Here is a 24,227-nt window from a genome sequence, read left to right on the forward strand (position 1 = left end):
TTTTGCCGCTGAGCTAAATCCCCAGCCCCTATTTTGATGTTTAAAACACATATGACTGTAAATTATTTTATCAGAGCATCAAAACTTCAGATCACGAGTAAAGTTCTAGACAAACTGTCTTGGTGTGGTGGAAATGAGAGATGGGAAGTATTCTGACTGATCTCTCAAAAGAAAAACAGTCACTTATACTTCAGTGTTAATCACCAAGTTTACTTATTTGGTTGTACATCTTATAGAAGCCGGATTTAACCATCTTCTCTTTATTGTTCTCCAATTTGTTAGTTTAACATTTTTTATTCTCACTTAATTCTTTGCTTCCACATTTCCAGTGGGTTAATAATTTATCCTGAAAAGTTTACATTATCATAATAAAATAAGAATTTTAAAATAATCTTGCTGGGCATGGTGGTGCACCCTGTAATCCCAGCACTCGGGAGGCTGAAGCAGGAGGATCGTTGCGAGTTCGAGGCCGTCCTGGGCTACAAAGTGAGCTCAAGGCCAGCCTGAATTGCACAGTGACACCCTGTCTCAAAAAGACAAACAAACAAAAAAAAAACAACAACTTTTTTTTGGGTTTGGTACTGGGAATCAAACTCTACTCAGGCCCTTGTGCTTGCCAGGCAGGCCCTTGTGACACTGAGCTACATCCCTGGCCTAAGAATTTTACAATAACTTTTTTTTTTTTTGTCTTTTTTGAGCCTTGAGCTCACTTTGTAGCCCAGGCTGGTCTTGAACTCACAATGATCCTCCCCTGATCCTCCTGCTTCTGCCTCCCAAGCATGTGCCACCATGCCTGGCTCTAAAATAATCTTAAAATGTCATCCCTAAGCCACCTAACCAACCACTCATGAGTTAAAATCTTTTTGACAACACATAGCAGCAATCTCATTTCAATTTAAAAAAGTAAAATGATCATGCAGATCAACAGGTAAAGAATTCGAGTGACTAATATGTGGAGCAAGTCTTTGGATAAGGTCTCAAAAAGAAAACAATTTTAAACTAAGGAAGTGAAAAGAATTTGTTTACACTGAGATAATTCACAGGTTGCTTCGTGTAAGCGTCACGGAAGAAATGCCTAAAACATTCCTTAGCGAAGTCAGCATGAATCCAAGTCCGTGTGCACACTGGCATTGTACCTAGCCTTCCTCTTCTTTGGGGCATCTCTCATCCTTAGGAGACCAAGGACGGGACAGCTGCGGTCCCCTCCCGGGGCTGGAGTGCCCTGTCAGGAAGTGGAGCATCGTTATTTCTAGGCTAAGACTCCCAAGGTGCACCATGAACACGTGAGGGAGATGTCACCTAGCTCTCTAAGAGACGCAAAGTCTCCTCTCATTTATGAAGAAAGGCTTTTTATGAAAATCTCTTTTCACAATTCACAATCTAAGTCCATCTATAGTAGCACTGTTTACAGCGTCTTTACGGCTCAAATGAAAGACGTGTAGATGGTTTACCTGACATCTTTCTCGAGCTGCGCTATGCACTTCACCAGCGAGTCGATCTTAGAGTCTCTCTGACGCACGGATTCCACCAGGTATCTGTAGGGTTGTTCAGTCTGGTTTAACAGTGAGTTGGCTCTGTCACGCTAAAGAAACACACAGTTCATCGAAGTTTAGAAAATCTGACAACAAACTAAATCATTAAAAATGCTCCAGCACAAATTAGCTAAAAATGAGTATTGTTTACTTGAACTTTATTTCTACTGAAAATACACAATTGCAGCATAATTTACCAATCTTTCTTTTTTACATATTTTTCTTTTTGGGGGGTGGTACTGGGGATTGAGACCCCAGGGCCTTTGCACTGAGCCCTGCACATCCCCAGCCTTTTCATTCGTTTTTTATTTGAGACAGGGTCTCACTAAGTTGTCAAGACAGGTCTTAAGTCCGAGCCTCCTGCTTCAGTCTTCTAGAGTGCCAGGGTTACAGGTGTGCACCACTTCCCTGGCTGATTTAGTAATTTTTCATTTCCTTTTGTTCTTTTTAAAAAAAATACATGATTTATGCACCTGAAATACTATGTGTAGATTTTGTAAAATTGTGGTTAAAACATAAATAAAACCTACCACTTTAAGAGTCTCAAAGCATACAATTTGGTGGCATTAGACACATTAGGTACACTGTGGTGTAACTGTCCCTTCTGTCTGTCAGAGGGGAGGGGTCCTGGGGGGTTGAACCAGGGCTTGGTGTGTGTTAAATATGTACCGTACCACTGATACCGCCTAGTCTCAAAGAACTTGCTAAACTCCTACTGACAAAGTAGTTTTGCACAAGCTTTGTGCTTTTTTTGGTGCTGGTGCTGGGGATTGAACTCAGGGCCTTAACCACTGAACTACACCCCCGGCCCTTTAATATGTTACCTATCTGCGGAACATTTTCATCAGCCCAGGCAGAAACTCTGCTTATTTTCCTCCTGCAGGCTCTGGAAATCTCTACTCTACTTTCTGGCTCTACAACTTTGCCTTTTCTGGACAGCTCACGGGAGTGGGTCCTGCAGTGTGTGCCTAGCTGTGTCTGCTGTTTCACATGGTTCCAGACTCAGCTGTCTTGTACCATGAATGAGAACTTTGTTTTCTGATGCTGAGTGATGTTACACTGCATGCTAGAAGCGCCTTGTGTTTACTGTTCACCTGCTGACCGACACTTGGGTGTTTCCACTTTCTGGCTGCTGGAGGTAATACTGCTACGACCGCGGGTGTGTGAACACCTGTGCACCTGTTTTCCACTCTTCTGAGTATCCATCTGCAGAGGGGACCCCCTGGGGCACACGGTAAACCTGTATTTACATTTCTGAGGACCTGCCGACTGTTTTCCACAGAAGCTACACAGTACCATTTTATGTTCTTCCCAACATCTACTTTCCAGTTCCTCCACATCCTGACCGATTTATGTGCAGGAGGCAAGTATATTTCCTTGGAGAAGTGTTTACTCAAATCATCTGCCATATTTTAATATTTCTGTTGTTGAGTTATAACAGTTCGTTATATATTCTGGAAAATAAACTCTTACTAGATATATACTTTGCAAATACTTTCTTCCATTGTGTGGGTTGTTACTTACTCTTTTTGTCTTTTTTTGAGACAGGGTCTCACTATGCAGTTCAAGCTGGCCTTGCGCTCACTTCGTAGCCCACGCTGGTCTCCAACTTGCAATGATCCTCCTGCCTCAGCCTCCTGAGCGCCGGGGTTACAGGGGTGCGCCACCATGCCTGGCTCATTACTCTCTTAATGATGCCCTCTGAAGTACAAGTTTATGTGTATGTCTCACACTTTTTAAGGTGGTTACACAGGTCTATGGGTTTCATGGACAGGCTCCTCCATGCACATAACATACATGCACGGACTGGTCGCTTTCACCCGTGCCCGTTCTGCCCTCTGCACTAGCTTCACTTTCATGGGGGCTTCAATACGTCTGTTTTGCTTGTACCCATCTCCCATCACCTGTTCTTATACCTTCCTCCTCTCTCTTGTCTAACCCTAGTTTCCTTCTTTCTTGTCATCTTTTTTACTCTACGTGTTAGGGCGAAAACGGGACATTTCTCTTTCTGATCCTGGTTTACTTCGCTCAACACGATGTTCTCCACACGATTTTCCTGCGAACCACAGAATTCTGTTCTTCCACTGTGCGCCACCTGCTGTTTACACGTTTGGTGTATTGCGTGGTCCCCCATCGCGGCTCCTGTGAACGGTGCCATAGTAAGCCTGGGTGCGCAGGGATCCCCACAGTCTGCTGACTTAATTGCTCAGGTGTATTCCAGGAAGCAGCACAGCTGGATCAGATGATAGCTCCAGTTTCAGTGTTTTGCGGAACCCCCATCTGGTTTCTGTAGCAGCGGTACTAATTTTTATGCACTCTCAAGTCACGTAGCAGTGCTCCTCTTGCTCTGCACCCTGGCCAGCACTTTTTGTTTTCTGTATTTTTGATAGTCATTCTGACATCAAAATGTAGTTTCGATTTGCAGTTCGCTAGTGGTTAACAATGCTGAACATATATGTTCATAGCTTCTTTCAAGAGTGTTTATTTGCTCATTTACTGATTGACTTTTTGGTATTAAGTGTTTAAGTTCTTGATATGTTCTATGTATTAGTCCGCTGTCAGTGGAGTAGCTGGGAAAGATTTTTCCCATTCTGTGGGCTGCCTTGATTTTGTTAGTTGTTTCTCTTGTTGTGCAGAAACTGTGAGTTCGATGTAGCCCCATTTGTTGATTCCTGCTATTATTTCCCGTGTTACTGAAGCTCTTTCGAGAGGTCTCTGCCTGTACTCACGACTTTAAGTGTTTTTCCTATGTTTTCTTTTAGCAGTGTCAAAGTTTCAGGTCTTAAAAGCCAGGTCTTTGATCCATCTGTTTGAACTCTGTATTTTTTGTTAGTACACACTTGGCATTCATATTATCATACTTACCACAGGGAATTTGTACCTGTACATACTGTAACTTACTTGATTCTTATTTTTCCCCCTCACTTCCCTTAAGCCATCCATTTCTGAATTAATTTTTTGTGTAAGATGAGGGATAGGAATCTAGGGTCAGCCTTCTATAACTAGATAGCCAGTTTCCTCACACCACTGGTAAAGCAGCTGTTTTTCTCTCACATATATTTTTGGCACCCCTGTCCAGAATCAGCTGGCAGCGGTGATGTGGGCTTGTTTCTGTGTCCTCTATTCTGTTACTTTGGTCTTCATGTCTACTTTTGTGTTATTACCACGCTATTTTCTGTTACTGACATTTTCATGGTAGAGGTCTTTACGCTCCTTCTTTAGATTGATACCTAGGTTTTATTTTATTAGGGGTTACTGTGAATGGAGCTGTTTTTCTGATTTCTTTCTCAGTCCGCCATTGGTGTATGCTGAAGGTACTGCTTTTCTTGTGTTGCTACTTTGCTGAGGTCACTTATCACTTATCAAAGTCTTTTGGTAGGGTCCTTAGGATCTCTGAAGTGTGGAATCGTACCACCTGTGAACGAATATAGGCTGGTTTTTTCCTTTCCTACTTGTATCCCTTTTATTTTTTTTTCTCTTGATTAACTAACATTTCAAGAACTATGCTGAGCAAGAGTTGTGAAAGTGAACATCCTTGCCTTGCTCATGAACAAGTTTTTATATTTATGAAGCCTAATTTACGGGTTTTTTTTGTATTTTTGAGACAGGGTCTCGCTGTGCAGTTCAGGTTGGCCTTGAGCTCACTTTGTAGCCCAGGCTGGTCTCGAACTTGAAACAATCCTCCTGTCTCAGCCTCCGGAGTGCTGGGATCACAGGCGTGCGCCATCACACCCAGCATGTGCCTGTTGTTTTGAATAAACCACTGCCTTTTTTCCTTTTTTTGTCTTTTTGAGACAGGATCTCACTATGCAGTTCAGGTTGGCCTTGAGCTCACTTTGAAGCCCAGGCTGGCCTCAACTTGCAACGATCATCTTGCCTCAGCCTTCCGAGTGCTGGGACTAAAGGCATGTGCCACCACGCCTGGCTCCTTTGTTTTTTTGAGACAGGGTCATGCTATTTAGCTCAGACTTCCTTGAACTCACTATGTAGCTGATCTAGAACTCATAGTGATCCTCCTGCCTCAGCCTCCCGAGTGCTGGGATTATACCACTGCCAAATGTTAAGGTCATAGAGATTTTCCCTTTTGCTTTCTTCTGAGTTTTATACCTTTAGCTCTTAAATTCAGGTCTCTGATCCACTCTGAGTTACTTTTTGTATATGGTATAAGATCAGGGTTCACCTTCATTCTTTTGTATGAAGATACTCAGTTTTATCAGGTCTATTTGTTGAACAGACTGTCATTTCCACACTGAATGGTGCTGATATCCTTGTCAAAAATGAGACTATATACATCAGGCATGGTGCACACTGGTAATCCCACTCCCTCAAAAGCTGAGCCACAAGGACCACAAGTTAAGAATAAACTGGGCATCTGAGTGAGACCTTGTTCTCCCCACCGCCTAAGGGGCTGGGGATGCAGCTTAGCTGTTAAGTGCCAGCCTAGCATACTTGAGGTGCTGGGTTAAATATCCAATAGTAAAAAATAAAAACCCAGCTGGGTGTGGAGGAACACTCCTGTAATGCCAGCTCTCATAAGGCTATCTGGAGTTTGAGATCCTGGACTACATAGGAAGATCGTGTCTCAAAAAATCAAACAACCTCCCCCAAAACATTAAAAAATACATGAATCGATGTTTATTCCTGAGCCCTTTTTTGTTCTCTAATTCTACTGGTCCATACGTCTGTCTTTATGCCTGTAACATACTGTTTGGATTATTGAAGTTTTGTAAAATCTGGAAGGAGTCCTCCAAATGTTTTTTTTTCTCTTCAAGATTGTTTTGGCCATTGGAGGTCTCCTAAAGTCCCATATGAAATTTTGAATAGGCTTTTCTATTTTCGTAAAAAATTCCACTGGGATTAAGATAGAGATTGTACTTACTCTGTAGATAGTTTTGCATAGCAATGGCATTTTAACATTAACCCTGCCTCCATGAACACAGAGTGTCTTTTGCTTCTTTATTTCTAAGTATTATATTAGTCCTGATACTACTGTATATGGAATTGTTTTCTTAATTTCATTTTTGGATTGTTTATTGCTAACGTATTATGCACAATTTTATGTTTTTTTCATAACATATCAAGATAATCTATCAATCTACAATGTTTACAATAAAATACATTTAGAATGTTATCAATTCTGAACAGTACAAATAATGCCATTGTAAGCCTTTCCGGTATTGTAGACGTTTTTTAAATTGATATTGTCATGATTAATTTTTTTCCTAGTACAGAAGAGAAAGATGTGAAGCCGGGTATGGTGGCGCACGCCTGTAATCCCAGGGCCCAGGAGAGCACACACCTGTAATCCCAGTGCTCTGGAGGCTGAGGCAGGAGGATTGTTGTGAGTTTGAGACCAGCCTGGGCTACAAAGCCAGCCCAAGGCCAGCCTGAACTGCACAGCGAGCCTCTGTCTTAAAAAGAAAAAAGGAAGAGTCAGACAGAGGTATTTTATTATACAGAACAAGATCACAATATTCCTGTCTGTGAGCTGTAGACGCTGTCTGACACGTTTCTAGCCTTTTATATATATTTACATTTTCCCCTCTTTCTTTTGGAATCACTAGGAGATCCAGTTGAGACACAAAAGATAACGCTGCTTTTCTGGGATAAGAAATGATCTGTGTTCTTTTTTTTTCTTTCCATCAAATGAATTATATTTTGGGAGGCTGAGGCAGGAGGATCTTGAGTTTGGGGTCAACCTGGGCTACAGAGTGAAATCTTGTTTTAAAAAAAAAAAGAGAGTCAGGTACAATTTATTTTAGCATTTCAGTTTTTGGGTTTTCCTCCCTGTTTAATGGAACAGGAGGTGATCAGCAGCTCAGGAACTGAAGGAGCAAGAATAGCACGCTGGGCACAGTGGAAGGTACAATGGAAGGTGAAGAATCGAGGTGTGGTAAGAACACTGCTCTGCTGCTACCTGCCGGCCCAGGAGGTGTGGAGGGAAGGGAGACCAAGGTGGGACTGCCTGTGACAGAAGGTCCACTTGCGGCAAGAGGGCTACTTTATGGAAGCATTTAGTCATCTAAAGTATATCAGAAAAAAATTTCTTTTTTTTTTTTTTTTTTTTTTTTTTGGTTTTTCTCCGGTACCGGGAACCGAACTCACGACCTTGCGCTTGCCAGGCAGGCGCTTTGCCGCTGAGCTAAATCCCCAGCCCCTGAGAAAAAAATTTCTTATGGTTATATTAACCGTATAGACCAGGAAAACCTTAAAGAGAAAGAAATGAACAGTGAAAAAAAAAAGATTTTTTTTTTGTGGGGGGAAGACACAAGTCACTACCTTGAAAGCAGAGCTATAAAGAAAAAATACATCATAACTATGCTTGATGGTTTGGGTTTTAATGTGTTTTTTCTGTGCCTTGGTAATCATTCCTTAAAATCAATTACAGTGTCCCTGGGATCTTATTATTATACTAGGTTACTTTATGAATGTTCAAATATGCAGCTGGATTAAGGTCTACTAACCTGTACAACCAGTTTCTCTAGTCAATTAAATCAAACAATTGCCTTGACTTTGTTTTCACAGAACCGACCCTAGCTGAATAAATGGAGCTGACAGTTGCTTTGAGTGCAGACAGCCCTGTGCACCTCACGGGCGGAGTGGGGCCAGAGGGCAGGGGAGGGCGAAGGGCACTTTCACACTGCGGGGATTTCATCCAGATCGAGTATTTACAACTTTATGACATCGAATTTCAGTTGCAAAAACACCATCTCGTAACAGGAGCGAGGTACAATTTTAGTTCAATTTTTTTCGATGACAACAATAACATGTATTTGGTTTTAATATTGTAAGAGCCCAAAAGCCTTACTTTAAAGGTATCTGCTATATAAGCTGGGAGCCCCCTCACTCTCTGGATATAAAAACTAGACAGTGCTATCACTTTTAAGGCTATATTTTTTTATAGATGTTTGAGGCTTTTATATCATCCACATCTATTTCTTCTCCTTTTTATGGTGTTGGCAATCAATCCAGGGCCATGCACATACTAGACAAGTGCTCCACCTCTACTACTAAGCCTAAAACTATCTCCCTTCCTCAGGAAAAGAGTGTGTCTCTCAATGATAACTTCTGCTTCGGAAATAAATGCAATGAATAGAACTGAATCCACTACTTCCAATATGGTTTTTAAAGTCATTCTGTAACTAGTACAATATGAAATCGGTATTTAAAAAGTTTCACACTCACTTACTTTGCCTACTGTTAGTAATCTTTTCCTTATAGGAAAGCCTTAGTAACTAATGACTCAGGAACCATATATGTAATAAATGACTCAGGATTAAACTCACGATACAACATTTTATAGAACTGTAATTCCTTCTTTTTTCAGTGACTTGGATATGATTCACAGAAAAGCAACACCTGATTAAAATGTAACTCTATACTTTGATTCAAATACTAATTTAAATTCTATCTAGGTGATAATCTAAAAGTGTATTATTTCTTGAAATTTAAAAAGGATATAAAGATGACCACATTTTGTTGTGTGCTTTCCCTAAATGTGGAATTTTTGTCTTGTGGAGTTTACTTTCGTGGAAACTGCCAGGGGAGGGGTGCACTCTTGCCGGGGACAAAGTACGTTGCTGGTGCAGTTTAACACTGACTTGCTCTCTGTGTGTGACACATACACAGGTCAGCCCGTCAGGACCCTGGGGAAGCCCCGCCGTGCCGGTTGGGACCGTGGGCTGCTGGACTGTGGGCAGCCCGGTGGGTCTTGGTAGAGGGGCAGCGCAGACAGTGCCGTGGCGGGGGCTGTGTGTGACGCTCAGGCTGGGGGGCACCGGGTCACGGATGTTTCTGTGAATCTTTTGTTATTTAGTAACCAAAACCAAACACATGCTAATGAACTGATTATCAGCTGTACTTCTGGTCCTCAGATTCTTTTTTTTTTTTTAATATGGGGAATTGAACTCAGGACCTCACACTCATCAGGCACGTGCTATATCACTGAGCGAAATCCCTGGCCCTAGTCCTCAGATTCTTTTTTGGGTTTTTTTTTTCCAGTACTGGGAATCGAACTCAAGACCTTGCGCTTGCCAGGCAGGCACTGTGCCTCTGGGCTAAATCCCCAGCCCCCGGTCCTCAGATTCTTACAGCATGGTCCAGGTAAGAAGAAATTCGTGACAGAAGGGTATAAACATATTTGAGCGCTAGCCAGTGTGGAAGGAATGACTGAATGCCTTGAAGTAGACAGGACTGTAGAGCACTATTTCTGCAGAGCGTGGCCCTTCCTCACTGTTATCAGAGCTTGTTAAAATGCAGATTCCTGGGCTTCGCTCTATGCCTACTTTATCACGATCTGGGAGGGTAAGCTGCTGATGCCGACACTAATCCCGAACCTCAGACTTGAACTCATTAGCACTTTAGAAGCGCTGCTGAGATGTAAGCCTAGAGCGGAGAGCACACCTGTCAGGGACACCTACACATGGTGCTAAAGACGCGGATGTCGGCAAAGCAGACCACACAGCTATCTGAGGGTCAGGCCCAGAGCCAGGGCAAGGGTGTAAAGCAATGAGAGACAAGACTTCTCTCACCTCACGAACATTACAGAATGACACACCACCAGCACGCCGAACTGGACGGGCACAAACAAGAGAACACTGGCAAATGGGAGGTCTTCCGCGACCCCTGGAGGGAGGTGTGACTGATGAGGGCAGAGGTACTATTATTTTTTGTTTTGTTTTGTTTTTTTTCTGGTACCGGGAATTGAACTCATGACCTTGCTCTTGCCAGACAGGCGCTGTGCCGCTGAGCTAAATCCTCAGCCCCCGAGGGCAGAGATATTATGATAAATAAAGTATAAATGTTTGAAAGGGGTATAAAGAGAAAAAAATACAGTTAAAGATCCTCTGGTAAAAGGGGTGCAAGGCAAACCAGTTTAGACGGCCCGCTATATAAGGAGACAGACGCCAGAATGTACGGATCTGGGGGCTTCATGAGCTGTAAGGCAGACACTGGGAAACAGGACAGAAGCAGGAAGACAAACATGCTGGGCGGGGGGCGCGGGGCTGGCTGGCGCTCGGCAGAAACTCGCGATGCTTCCAAGCAGGGAAAGTAACAGAGTTCCGCAAGGATGTTTTCCAGCATACTGCCACAAAACCAAAACACCTCTGTCTCTCCTTCCATTAAGTATTTACGAGCAACTACAGACTGTACGATCCTATGCTGAAGGAGGGGATTAACAAGAAATACCTCACGGCTGAACTTGGCAACCAAGCAGTCCAGAGTGCGAGCGAACTACAGCACTGAGATGGCTGGCAAGGTCCAAGTTTGGGTAGGAAAAGAGTACAGTCAGGAGGGGCTGACAGATTAGTAACACAAAGCGTTTGAGACTGTGACTCTAGAGTCCAGAGAAAGTACATGTCTAGGGCACGACGGGCCTGGGGACAGCAGATTAGAGTTGCAGCACAATGTACCAAGTTTAAGTGTTAGGAATCTCTTTCTCCTTTAAAGCCACCCCTGAGAAATTAATTTTAAAGTGGTTCACTATATGACAGTGCTGACACTGTGTGTGTTAAGAATTTTTTTTTTGTCTTTTTGAGATAGGGTCTTGCTATGCAGTTCAGGCTGACCTTGAGCTCACTTTGTAGCTGGTATAGAACTGGTATAGAACTCCCAATGATCCTCCTGCCTCAGCCTCCCAAGGGCTGGGATTACAGGCATGCACCACCACGCCAGGCTGTGTGTTAAGAATTTGCACAACCTGCAAATAGCTCTTAATGAAAAAATTGTATTGCCACTTACATGGCAAATCAGTTAAGATATCAAATAGTTACCCTATGCATTTGATATGTAAGCCATATAATTTACAACTAAGTCACTGTCTTTCCCACTTCAGTAGTGGGTGACACTTGATCACACACACACACACACACACACACACACACACACACACACACACTCATATGACCTAATACTGAACCTATGAGAGTATCGCTTAAAGAAATTCTAGCATATGGTCCTGGACCCACGAAATCTTCCTCCCAGAATGAACCATATCAAAGACTTCTTGGTTTCAGTATCTGGCAAGATTAGACACAGACCCGTTAGTGAATGTTTTGTCCACGTAACAAGTTAGCTATTCACAAGGAAGATAAATATTGGTTCATCACTTTTTCATAATTCCCTATCGGTAGAGTGTCCGAAACATGAGCTACAGTGGCGACAGTTAAAAGTAACTAGCACTTTAAGAAGCCATTGCTAGTGCTTGTCACACCATGTCACACCGTCCTTGTGGATTTTGTCCCGGCAGCCGCCTCACCTCACATCTTCTTCATGCCCCCTCCCACACACCCCTGATCTGGCACCCCGCCTGTCTCAGCCCAACCTTCCTGGCACGGCCACAGGACCTGAGGACGCCACAGCGTGAGACGAAGGAGCACAGGAGATACGCGCAGACTTCGAGAAAACCACGTCTCCCCAAGTCCGGAAGGGTAAAAGGGGCGAGCTCTGTTAACTACGTGAAGATGGGAAGAGACAAGTTCCGTCCAAAGTTACTTTCCTGAGGGTGCTGGGAGAAACCAGCTGCAAGGACTGTCAAACTGCAACAAGGGATAGAAAGTGGGCACAACCGCCTACACAGGAGCGCGTCATCCCCCTTCACTGTCCTTTCTGTTTGCCTTGCTATCTGCTGTTTCAGGCTCCAGTTGCTGTCTCATCATTCTTTGCTTTCTTTAAACAGATTTCTTTTTTTTCCCAAGAGACTGGATCTCACCATGATGCCTGCAGCTGTCCGTGATCTCTTGGGCTCAAGCAAACCTCCTGCCTCAGCCTCCAGAGTAGCGGGGATGAAGTCTGCAGTTGAAGGCATGGCTCACTGTTGGTGCTACGCACTCTCAGGCACAGAGAGCAGTACTGGCACATACGCACCGTCCCCGGCACACGTGATGCTTCTGCTGCGCTAGGAACCCCTGCTGCTGCCTTGCTTGCTCTTCCTTCCTCAACTGCTGGCGACACTGGTCTTTTTACTGTTTCCCTAGGTCTCACCTTTGCTGGGTGCTGTGTGGGAAGTGGATTGTATATGGCCTTGTCAGATCACCTTTGCCTACTTAAAAGCTATTTTCCCCCTTCTGCATTGCATTTTTGGTTTTTTTCCGCTTAGATGTTATGAAACAGTGTCTTAAAAAATAGAAGTAATCCATTCATTTGACCAGGAAATATTTTACTAAAACTTGCTTTACTTGGAATTTAGTAACTATTTACAAAAAGTGAACACCAAGGCAGAGAGGTTAGATCTTGTGTCCCAGTTATTACTTGCTACCTAATACTTGTCCAAACTATGACTTGATCCCCTTGAGAATCATGTGTTCAGCTGATACTTGTGGCCCCTCACCATAACAGAAATGGAAACAGTACTAAGTAAGAGCAACACAAGGTATGAACAGATAGAAATCCTTCTCCTAGCTGGGGATGGTGGTGCACCCCTGTAATCCCAGCTTTTGGGAAGCTGAGGCAGGAGGATTGCTATGTGTTTGAGACTAGCTTGCCCTACACAGTGAGTTCAAGGCCAGCCTGAGCTATTCAGTGAGACCCTGTCTCAAAAGGCAAAACAAAACAAACAATCCCCCCAAATCCTTCTCCTTAGTGCCCCTAAATAAAGAGCATGGATTAAGCACTTGCATATAGGCATGCATGCATACAATAAAGAAACAGGACAAACTTTCTACAAAGACATGCTTCAGAGCCGTTCTGCTATGCTATAGATAAGGGACCGCTCTCCCCTTGGCCCCCGTGTTCGTGCGGCACCCACCGAGATCGATGGCCCTCACTTCGAGCCTTGTGCACCCTTGTTTAGCTGGGACCACAGGCAGTATGGGCATAACCTTCTTTCCTGCTTATCTACGTTCATACAACTCATCTGGATTTCATCTAGTCTATTTGTTTGTTTGCTTTTTATTTTTTTGAGACAGGGTCTCCCTGTGCAGTTCAGGCTGACCTTGAGCTCACTTTGTAGCCCAGGCTGGCCTGGAACTACCAATGATCCTCCTTCCTCAGCCTTCCCGAGTGCCCGGGATTATAGGTGTGCGCCACCACAACCAGCTTCTAGTCTATTTTTTACCTGCCAAAACTTTGCTTACTCCCAATTCAAATACAAGCTCCAAAGGATTTTTTTTTGCATTTTCATTATTGCCAACACCAAGAACAATGTCAACACATAGTAAGTGCTCAATACATATATACTGAGAGAATAAATTTGCTCTCAGTAGTGCCTTATAAGCATAACTGATTTTCTAAATATATTTTATTTCTTTTGCTCAGCTAAATGGGCTAATTCATTTCACAACACTATCTTTAAAAGCTCTACGGAAAAAAATTTATTTGGGGAAAAGTGACAGTTCTACTACGGGAAATCTTGTAGGTTACTGGAATCCCTCAAGAACATGTCTATAGAGCTGGGTGTGGTGGCATGCACCTGCAATTGCAGCCAGGCTGGGAGGCTGAGGCAGGAGGATGCATAATTGAGTTATACAGATATTAACAAATGGACTACTGTGGCTTTTCCTCATGAAAGTCTGCCCTGCTTTCTCCAGGGTGTACTTTTATCTTGCTTTTTCTTCTTTTACTCTACCCAAACTTTCTTTGCAGAGCCAGTTTCTGCCCTATTCTTCACTTTTACTTTGTCGAATAAATTTGGCCACTGTTTTAAAAAGAATTCACAAATGGGTATGAGACTTTCAAAAAAGTAACGAAGTTCAAAAATTTATTTTAAAAAAGAAATCACTATGAAATTGGAGAGGTATTTTTTGGTGTGAAAATGGGAGGATAAACAATTCTCCATGCAAGAATAAAAACAGTGGGGGTTCTCTGAGATCATTCAGTGGATGAGAATAGAGACAAGATTATTGAAATTTGTAAATGACACTAACCCTGACCAATTTAAGAAGCTATGGTGTATTTGTTCAACACTGTTCAAGGGAGCAGAAAACGGGTAGGAAAAACACGGGAAAATGTATCCGCTGCTTCAGCGGCAGCCAGTATCAATGAGCAATCACGTAAACGCTGGCTTAGCATCCTTCCTGCAGACAGTGGACAGACACGCCTGGGGCCCATTCTCCACTTTTGTTTGTTCTTTTTTTTTGCATGCACAAGACGATTCTTTAATATTAATAACAATATGAAAATATATACACACATACTGTTGTTCTGGGAGACAAGGTCTTGCTGTGTGGCGCTGGATTACAGGTGTGTCCCGCCACACCTGGCTCCAATTCTACACTTTTACACAAGAGCCACACGTGATGACTCTGTACTTCTCCAATTTCTTTACTCTTCAGCTTCTTCAGCTTTCTTCTCTTCTCAATCCCTAAGCCATTTTCTCAAAGAGGAGCCATAAAGAGAAAATGCACTATACATCTGACCAGGGTATCCATACTGTGAGTTCCAAGTAATAGTTGTTGTCTTTTTTTTAAACAGGGTATCATACAGTTCAGGCTGGTCTTGAACTCACTGCACAGCCTAGGCTGGCCTTGAGGTCATAGCTCTATTTCTGTAGCAATACTCCTATCTTGGCCTCCTGAGTGCTGGGATAACAGGTGTGTGCCCCCACACCTGGCATAAGTAGTATTAAGAAAAAAAGACAGCCCGGCATGGTGGCACATGGCTGTAATCCCAGCACTTGGGAGGCTGAGGCAGGAGGATCACTGCAAGTTAGAGACCAGCCTGGGCTACAAAGTGAGTTCAAGACCAGCTTGAACTGCATAGCGAGACTCAAAAGCTGTGCAAGGTGGTGCACAACTGTAATTCCAGCACTCAGGAGGCTGAGGCAGGAGGACTGATGTGAGCCTGGGCTACCCAGTGAATTCCATCTGAATATGCAGGGAGATCCTGTTGGAGGGGTGGGAAAGAAGAGGCGGAGGAAGATGAGAAGAGGGTGGCATACAGGATGGCACATGGATACAGACATCAGTTTACATGGGGTCTAGAAAGAGATCACTAAAGTAGGTGACACTCGAAACTGACCTTGAAAGGCAAGTAGCTGTGATGAGGACAAGTACATGCTGGGCAACGAGACCAGAGTGCGCAAAGGCGCGCCCTGAAGCAGCGCACAGCACACAGCGCACTCAAGCACCGACGAAGTAAGAAGTGTGTTTATGCATGTGTGCGTGTCACAGTGTAAGACAAAACTGGACATGCAGGCAGTCTGCATGTGGGAAAAACAAGAACTACATTCATTCATTCATTCGACAGTGTCTCACTATGTAGCCCAGGCTGGCCTTGAACTCACAGTGATCCTCCTGCCTCAGCCTTCAGAGTGCTGGGGTTACAGGCACGGGCCACACCTGGCAAGAATTACATTTAAAAAGAACACTGGTGGAAGGTGAATAGTTTAAAAAAGAGAAACGCCAATCCAGGCGAGATAATCCAGGTGAGAAAGGATGAGAGCCTCATGATGAAGGAGACCACAATGTGCTCAGAAGACTGGGCTGTAGGCAGAGCTTCAGGCTTGCTCTCTGATTATATGCATTAAATTACCTATCTACAATGCTGCATGCGCTGCAACAGAACAATATAATGAAAGTGACAGCTGAGGCCAAGGAGCAAGATGAAGTAAGGTGCAACGAAAACGGTGCCGAAACAGCGCTGGGCGGGCGGGTCCACATCCAGGGAGCAGAGCTGAGAAGCGGGAGGATGACGGAGGGCTCAGCGGGGGCGGAAGCCACGTGGCTCAGGGGCAAGAGGGCCTGCCGATGGAGCGGGCGGGGAGGCGGGAGGCAGGGCGGGCAGGGTCGGGGTCGGCCTGGCCTTCCGTCCAGAGTCCAGATGCTGCAGGGCGGGTGGCGAACACTCGACACAGGGAGTCCTGACTGACAGCGCGAGGGACATTTGCGCTGCAGGAAACGTTCGACGGATGAGTAAACTTCATTTACTAAATTAAAAAAGTATTTGTTTAAGACTTGTATTTCTAATGGTGAAATAAAAGCCACTGTTATGAGAGAAACGTTAGTATCAACAGACAGGGAAGCATTCTGGGGCGCAAAGGTCATCATAAACTGCGTTAGTTTTTATCTTGTATGAGGATGGTATGCACCTTTAATTGTTATAAGCCAGGAGCGCATGGGGACAATTTTGGTCTTAGCTGTTTACAGTTACGTCAGTTGAGTTCTGAGTATGGCTAATCCTTCACAGGTTAAGTCTAACCATGGTTTCAAACGTGAAAGATTATAGTGTGATCTGGCACTGAAATAACGTTTGTTATATGAAAAGTGTAGAAACAGAATTGTGTAATCTCTGATAAAAATCACTGCAGAAGGTCTCAACAGCAGCTGTGTCTAACGTGGAAACAAAAGCGTGGCAACAAAGCACTGCTGCATAGTTTAATTGGTAGCATCTTCCAATCTTCCCCTTGGTGGTATAAAAGATCAGAATTTTTTCTTATCAGTGGTTTTAAGAATACCGTGGAAAGCTGGGAGTGGTGTATGTTCATAATCCCAGCAACCTGGGAGGCTAAGAAGGGAGGATGTGAGTCTGAGGCCGTCCTGGGCAACTTAGCAATGTGGTATCAAAAAAAATAAATAAACAAAGCAGAAAGCAAGAAGGGCGGGCTGGGGTTGCAGCTCAGTGGCAGAGCACTTGTCTGTCATCATGGTGAGGCTCTGGGTCCAGTCTCAGCGTGTGCGTATGCGAGTGTGATAACGAGGGAAGCTTGGCCATGAGATGCAGTTCCCTAGGGCTGCAGCAGGCGTACGGCCTCCCTGTTTAAAAAGTGGACATGGAGCTGTATGGGTCAGCTGTACCCTGGACTCCTTCCAAGGGCCTCAGCTCACCAGAGATGGGCAGGACACTCTTCGGAGTTGTCAGTGGCAGGGAACAGGTCAAGTAACTCAAGGGACAGGCAAACTGCATTTCTTCAGTTACTGACCACGTTCATAGAAACCAGGTATCCCAACATCGGCGGTATGCACTGAAACTTACTGGCGAGAATTTCAGACTCTACCAAGCAGAAACTCGCCTTCCACGCCCTCTTTCCTCCTTCCCCGCCAGGGCGTGCATTAGACACCCTCCCTGCTTGCTGCTCAGCTGTAAAGCTTTTCAGTGCGGATTTAATGTTTTCAGATGCTTCTGAGTTTTTCCTTCAGTAAATCCCTTGTCTGACCCTCTGGAACACTTCTGCATTCCTTTACTCTACTGGCTCTTGATAATGAAATAGACAGAAGGAGGCAAGGCAGGAAAGGAGGGAAGGAGAGAATACCACTTAGACACAGCAAGTAATTCAAACTCAGACGGACCGGACCGTGAACTCCAGGGTGTCTCCCACTCAGCCTCCGACCTGAGTGCCTCCTCCACGAAGATAAGCAACATCAATGGTTTCCGTTTCTGTGTGTATCATTCCAGAATACCTCTATCTCTGTAGGAATGTATTTAGGTATCTATGTGGGTATCCATTTATTTCCTTGCCAGTGAAATCTTGGGTAACAAAGAATACTGCTAGAATGTAATCTTTATTTATACCTGTTTTATTTTATTTATTTAATTTATTGATTTATTTAGTATTTTTGAGACAGGGTTTCGCTATGCAGCTCAGGCTGGCCTTGAACTCACAGCAGTCCTCCTGCCTCAGCCTCCCAGGTGTTGGAATTACAGGCGTGCGCCACTATGCCTGGCTATAGGTATGTTTTAAAAATTGTTTTTTTGCTGCTCATTTTCATAACATTTAGAAAGCTACCTATGTTCAGTTGATGGGGCAGACGCAGTTCTGTCTTTTTCTTTTTTTGAGACACGGTCTCACTACGTAGTTCAGGCTGGCCTTGAGCTCACTTTGTAGCCCAGGCTGGTCTCAAACTCACAACAGTCCTCCTGCCTCAGCCTCACGAGTGCTGGGATTACAGCCGTGCGCCACCACGCCCGGCCTCAGATCCAGTTCTAAGGAATCAACATTTCGTCTACAGCTATTATGAATTAGATACTTCGTTGGTCACCAAATCTGTATCTTTTAAAGAAATTTATATAGCTTTTTACAAGTTACTCAGTAATACATGAGGATCGGAATGAATTAATACGATTCCAAAAAGCCTAAGGTAAAAATGAGGTGTTTCTTGCTACCCACTCTAATCCCAGAAGCAAGCGCTGTTTGACATGCAAGAGATAAACCTGGATGGACCAGGAGACCTCCGCAGACAGCGGGGTGGTCAGAGCCCAGATGCTAAGCACCACAGGCTCCTCCCTCTTCCACTGTCACAGTCACCAACACTGTGTCCTTCTCTTTCAATGTGCAGAATGCTCTGGAGTGGAGCCTTCTGTGAAAGCCCTCTCACAGGTGTATCCAGACTGTTTACGCCAAGCGCAAATGCACTTTTCTGCAGGAAGAGAACCTGGGAGAGGAGTACACTCTTAATTTTCTGCTTGTAAGTTTATCTCGTGTTTTTTTTTGGTAAGTTTATCTCAATAAACCTTATTTTATATTTATGGTGTATAACCTGAGGTATTTATACTCCTTTGGCATGGCATATTTTCACATTTTTTTCATTTTTTTCTATGCTTAAATAAAAACAATCCCATGTTTTTGAAACCATCAATATGGCATGAATGTCTTTTAAAGTTAGTACATACAGATCTAACCTTATTCCTTCAATGTGTTTTGAAGTCTTTTTCAAATCATTTAAAAACTAGCAATGTAAAGCTCTTCCTAGATAAGCTTTCTGAAATTAAGTGAGCTGTAACAGATCAATCTCCAAGTGTGCAGCTTAGGAGAGAAGGTCTTGGTGGACAAAGCTGTACCTGCTCAGGGTGCAAGAGCACGTCTCCTTTGTCACCAGTGGTAGAATGCAGTGTGAATTTGATATCTGCTGATTACCTGGAAGGAGAAAGAACAAGCCTGCACCTTCTGCTGTATAAACACTTAGTGGTTTCTCCAGAATTAATGGGCACAGGTACACACACGCACACACACAAAATTCATTAATTTTTTGTCTTTTTTATGCTGTGCCAACTAATACAGTGATGGTCTAAAATCACTGGGCATTAAGCAGGGAAAAGCACACTGACGCTGAGACATAAGGAACAAATCAGCCTATCCCTATGGCTGTTTCAGGGTATCTTCTGGAGAGAGCGTCTAGGCTACAATGTAGGGAGAGTTTAAAGCAGAGTCTGCCAAACTCACCACAGTAAGGTCCAGATGCTGGAAGTAGAAACCAAGGTGGCTGGCGTTCATATAGGAGAGTGGTTGCTATGGCTTGTTCCTAGAGGTCCCCCAAAGCCCCAGGCACTCAGAAGTTGGGCTTTTCAGAGGTGGCTGGATGGGTGAACATGGATTAAGGGTGTGATAACTAACTCAGTCCACTGACTGGCATAACTGCCATAGGTATGGGTAATAGGAAGCCCCGCCCTGGGTGTGGCTGGCACCCCCTGAAAGGCTTGCAGCCTAGATGGGGTAAAAGGGAAAGGGAGGCTGGCTGCTTTGTCACTCCTGCCTTCTGCCTGCCCTGCCATGAACTGTTTCTCCTCTGTGATGCCCCTCTGCCATGCCACCCTGCCTTGAGCCAGCCAACTCTAGACTGAAACCTCTATAAACTATGAACTGAAATAAGCCTCTTCTTTAACTTTTGTATCAGCAATGAGAAAAGTAACTAAGACAGTTGTGAAAAAAAGAAGGCTGCAAACAGGAAGCACTCTGAAAATCCACAGACAGCCCCTCTTCAGTAATTACACAGCAGTGAATAGTACATGGGAATAAAGAAACTGCCAGACAGGGCTGTGGGGAAAAAGGAACCCTTCCTCATTTTTGGTGGGAGGGCAGACTGGTACAAGCACTGTGCAAATCAGTGTGGAGCTTCCCTTGGTGTGAGAAACCGAAAGTGTAAATAAGCACCAAAATGCATAATAGATACTGGGAAATGGGAATAAAATATTCAAATGGGAAGGTGAACAAGGTGGGGAAGGGAGAAAGGAAAGAAGAGATAAGAAAAAAAAATAGAAGGACAAAATGGAAACAAAGCTTTGTAAACAGGAAGGGAAGAGAGGTTGAAGGGAGAGTAGGGGAATGGGATAAAAAGAAGTAAGATATATCATGTACAGGTACAAATTCTCTATGATGTATGTTATCATATATACCTAAAATATACCTCCCCCTGCAAATCTGCTGGAGATTGCAAGTAGGTCTGCTGGAGATTACAAGATTACCAGTAACAGGGCCAGGGATGTAGCTCAGTGGTACAGTGCCTGCCTGGCAAATGCAAGGCCCTGAGTTCAATTTCCAGCATTAAAAAAAAAAAGGCTTACCAATAACAGTCTCTGAATCTAACACAATCCAGGCAACATAGCTATTCCTACCAACCAAAGAAGAAAATGTCATTAATTCATAGGTCATGAGTATTCACTAGGGTTTTTGTCACAGTATAGGAGAAAAATTAGCCTTTTGTTTCTAAAAGTTTAAAAGCAATGAGAAAACAAAGAGCTATTGCCAACAAGCAACAATGAGATGAAATAGGAGGATAAAAAATAGTCCATCTATGAGAAGGCAGGAAAAGAAAAAAGGGACCAAAGAATAAGTGAGACAAATGAAAATAAAAAGCAAGATGACTTCTTTTGTTTTCGTTTTAGGTCCTTGGCTGAGCTACATCCCCAGTCCCCTTTTTTATTTTTTTATTTTGAGAAAGGGTCTTGCTAAGTTGCTAAACTGCCTGGGCTGGGCTTGCACTTTTAATCCTCCTGCCTCAGCCTCCTGAATGATGGGATTTATTGGCGCATCACCATGCCAAGCTGAAGGCAAAGATATTTTAGATACAACACTAAAATCACAATCCATAAGGAATGAAACGATGGGCTGTTCTTGATAAAACACATCTCTTCAAAAAACATTCTTTTTGTTTTTTTGAGAGAGGGTCTTGCTATGTACTACAGCCTGGCTTTGAATTCATTATGTAGCCTAGGCTGGCTGGACTCACGGTGATCCTCCTGCCTTAGCCTCTTGAGTGCTGGGATTACAGGTGTGCACCACCACATAAAGCAAAAAAAAATTCTTATGAGATGGAAAAACAAACCACAGAGTGAGAGAAAATGTCTGCAAATCACACATTTGATGAAGGGATTGAATCTAGAACATACAAATAATGCTCAAAACTCAATTATAAAGGATATTTTGATAAAATGGATGAAAATGTGAACAGACACTTCCACAGAGAAGGTAAGGCAAGGGCAAAGAACAGCAAATGAAAAATCTCAGTGTCATTAGTCATTAGGGTTATGCAAATTAAGAACCATGGTGAGATGCTACTTTACACCCACTATCAGAGTGGATCAAATGAACAGGGCTGGCCACAGCAAGGCAAGGAAGTGGGAGCCCTGGAACTTCAGTACACTACTGGGACAAACAGGAAATGCTGCTAACAGTCTGGAAAACAGTTTGGCAATTTCCTAACACGGCAAATACCTACCATAAGAGCTAGCTATCCCAATTCTCGATATTTACCCAAAGAGAAACTAAAGCATATGTTCATGCAAAGGCTTGATCATGGATATGTGTAACAGCTTTGTTTGGCTGGCAGGGACCCAAATGTCCGTCAACAAGTGAATACATAAGCTGTGGTACATCTATACAGTAGAATGGGAGGAAATGAACTGCTGATAAATTCTGAAATAATTAAAATGAAGACAGACTGAAAAAAGAGTACATATACAACGTGTGTTAGGGTTAGATCTGAAACGTTCCCCCAAAGCCTGCTGGATCCAGGGATGGGAACTCCGGAAGGCAGCTGGATCTGAGCACGGCTAGGCTCATAATGGATTAACCCACTGGTAACTCTGCGGCTGAAGGGGCTACTGGGGTGGGTTCTGCTGGAGGAGGGGCACAGTGGGACAGAACCTGACAGGATGTATTCTCCTCTCTGCCTTTCGGCTGCCACGGGATGAACATGTCCCCAGACACGCCCTTCTGCCATGATGCCCTGGCTCTGGAGTGACCAACCAGGCACCGAACCCTGCTGGAAATGGGAAACAACGTATGCGTGGGTTACCGTGTCCCACAGGCAGGAAAGCGACTCGTACTCAGACGCTTGTTATCTGAAAGTCTAGGAAACGCAGACTAACCGAAAGCAAATCAGTGGTCCCTGGGGAGATGGGATGGGAGGGTCAGGAAGAAGAGATTCCAGGTGGACACAGGAAACCTTGTGGGGGGTGTATGTGCTCAGTGTGTGTACTTTGGCAATAATTTCATGGATGCATACATGTGGCCAAAGTTATAATGTGTGTGTGTGTGTGTGTGTGTGTGTGTGTGTACACTTCTTTTTCTTTTGGGGCACGATCTCACTCTGTAGTTCAGGCTGGCCTTGAACTCACAATGAAGTCTCCTGTCTCAGCCTCCTGAGTGCTGGGATGACAGGCGTGCACCACCATACCTGGCCCAAGTGTATAGTGATTATACTGCAAAAACCGGTTAAAGAAGGAAGCATTTTTTCATTTTGAGTATTATTTAGCATTTTCGTTTTGGCAACTCATTTATGCATAATCTCTGCCATCATGCAAACAGCATATAACTCAGTAGTAATTCTAACATTAGCTATGAGTTGTATCTGTGCATTACATCTCATTACATCCAAGTTTAATTAAACATTCAACCTGTTCCAAAGCACAGATCCTGTGACAATTTTAATCTCTACTTTTTTAATCTCTATTTTTTAACCATCATGAATATTATTGCAACAATATAATACTATCATCTTTCAACTAGTTTATGTAATTATTTTCAATTTTAGCAATATAATTTTTTGAAGCAGAAAAAAGTAAAATCCATGGTGCATTCCCAATTAAATAGCACATTTTCAATCTTAAGGGAAAACTTACATACTATACTTAGCATAAATCCTTTAATATACAGTCAGTGGTGCTCCAAACATCTAATGACAATGACATATTTTCTTTTTTTTTTTTTTTGAGACAGGGTCTTGCTATGTGTCCAGGCTGGTCTTGAACTCACTATGTAGTTCAGGCTGGCCTCGAACTCATAGCAACATTCCGGCCTCAGCCTCCTGAGTGCTGGGATTATAGGTGTGCATCGTCATGCCTGGCTGACACATTTTCAAACTTCTACAAAAATACACAAATTCTTGTTTTATCTACTGATAAAAATCTCACAGATTTTTCTTTTTCCTTCCTCCCTTCTTATGCACACATGCACAAGTGTGTTTGTGCATATAGTACTGGGAACTGAACCTAGGGCCTCTGCACTGAGCTATATCCCTAACCCTTTTTATTTCTTTTATTTAAAGAAAAACTCTTGCTAAGACAGTAAGTAGCCCAGGCTGGGTCTGAACTTGCTATCCTCTTGCTTCAGCCTCTCGAGGTGCTGGGATTACAGGTGTGCGATACCATACCTGGCTACCACGCAATATTTTAAGGCAAATTCTAGCCATCGGTCTATTTCACATCACAAATATTTCAGCATTTAAGGTTTCTCCTCGATATAAGTTACATCTCATTTTAAAATTGCTTCATATAAAGTTAACTACTTAATTATAAATGCTCTTCATTTTTAATTTTTTTCTCTAACAACCTATATGAGAGTGTATGCACATATAAAAATTCTGATTTCATTAGCTGAAGACATCAAGCAGGCAGGTAATTTTTTGAAAAAAGTAATATAAAGAGGTATAAATATGCAAGCAGATATTTAACATTTTACTTTGTAAAAGTATTTTGATAGGTTGTATAAAATTAACACCAATATGAGAAGCTGGGTGTGGTGGCACATACCTGTTATACCAGCAC

The 24,227-nt window shown here is 43.3% G+C and overlaps 1 protein-coding gene across 4 annotated transcripts in view; it reads right to left on the minus strand.

Annotated features, from left to right (window-relative positions):
• The window catches only part of Pibf1 (progesterone immunomodulatory binding factor 1), a 183,720-nt gene that overhangs the window by 31,627 nt on the left and 127,866 nt on the right, over positions 1 to 24,227 (minus strand). For all 4 annotated transcript variants that reach the window (XM_013516628.1, XM_005374185.2, XM_005374186.2 and 1 more), the window contains exon 15: positions 1,452 to 1,582. In XM_013516628.1, coding sequence (XP_013372082.1) covers positions 1,452 to 1,582 — 131 coding nt within the window. The remainder of the gene's footprint in view (positions 1 to 1,451; positions 1,583 to 24,227) is intronic.

This window comes from Chinchilla lanigera, unplaced genomic scaffold, assembly GCF_000276665.1.
Source record: "Chinchilla lanigera isolate Chin_1 unplaced genomic scaffold, ChiLan1.0 scaffold00003, whole genome shotgun sequence".
Classification (NCBI taxonomy): domain Eukaryota; kingdom Metazoa; phylum Chordata; class Mammalia; order Rodentia; family Chinchillidae; genus Chinchilla; species Chinchilla lanigera.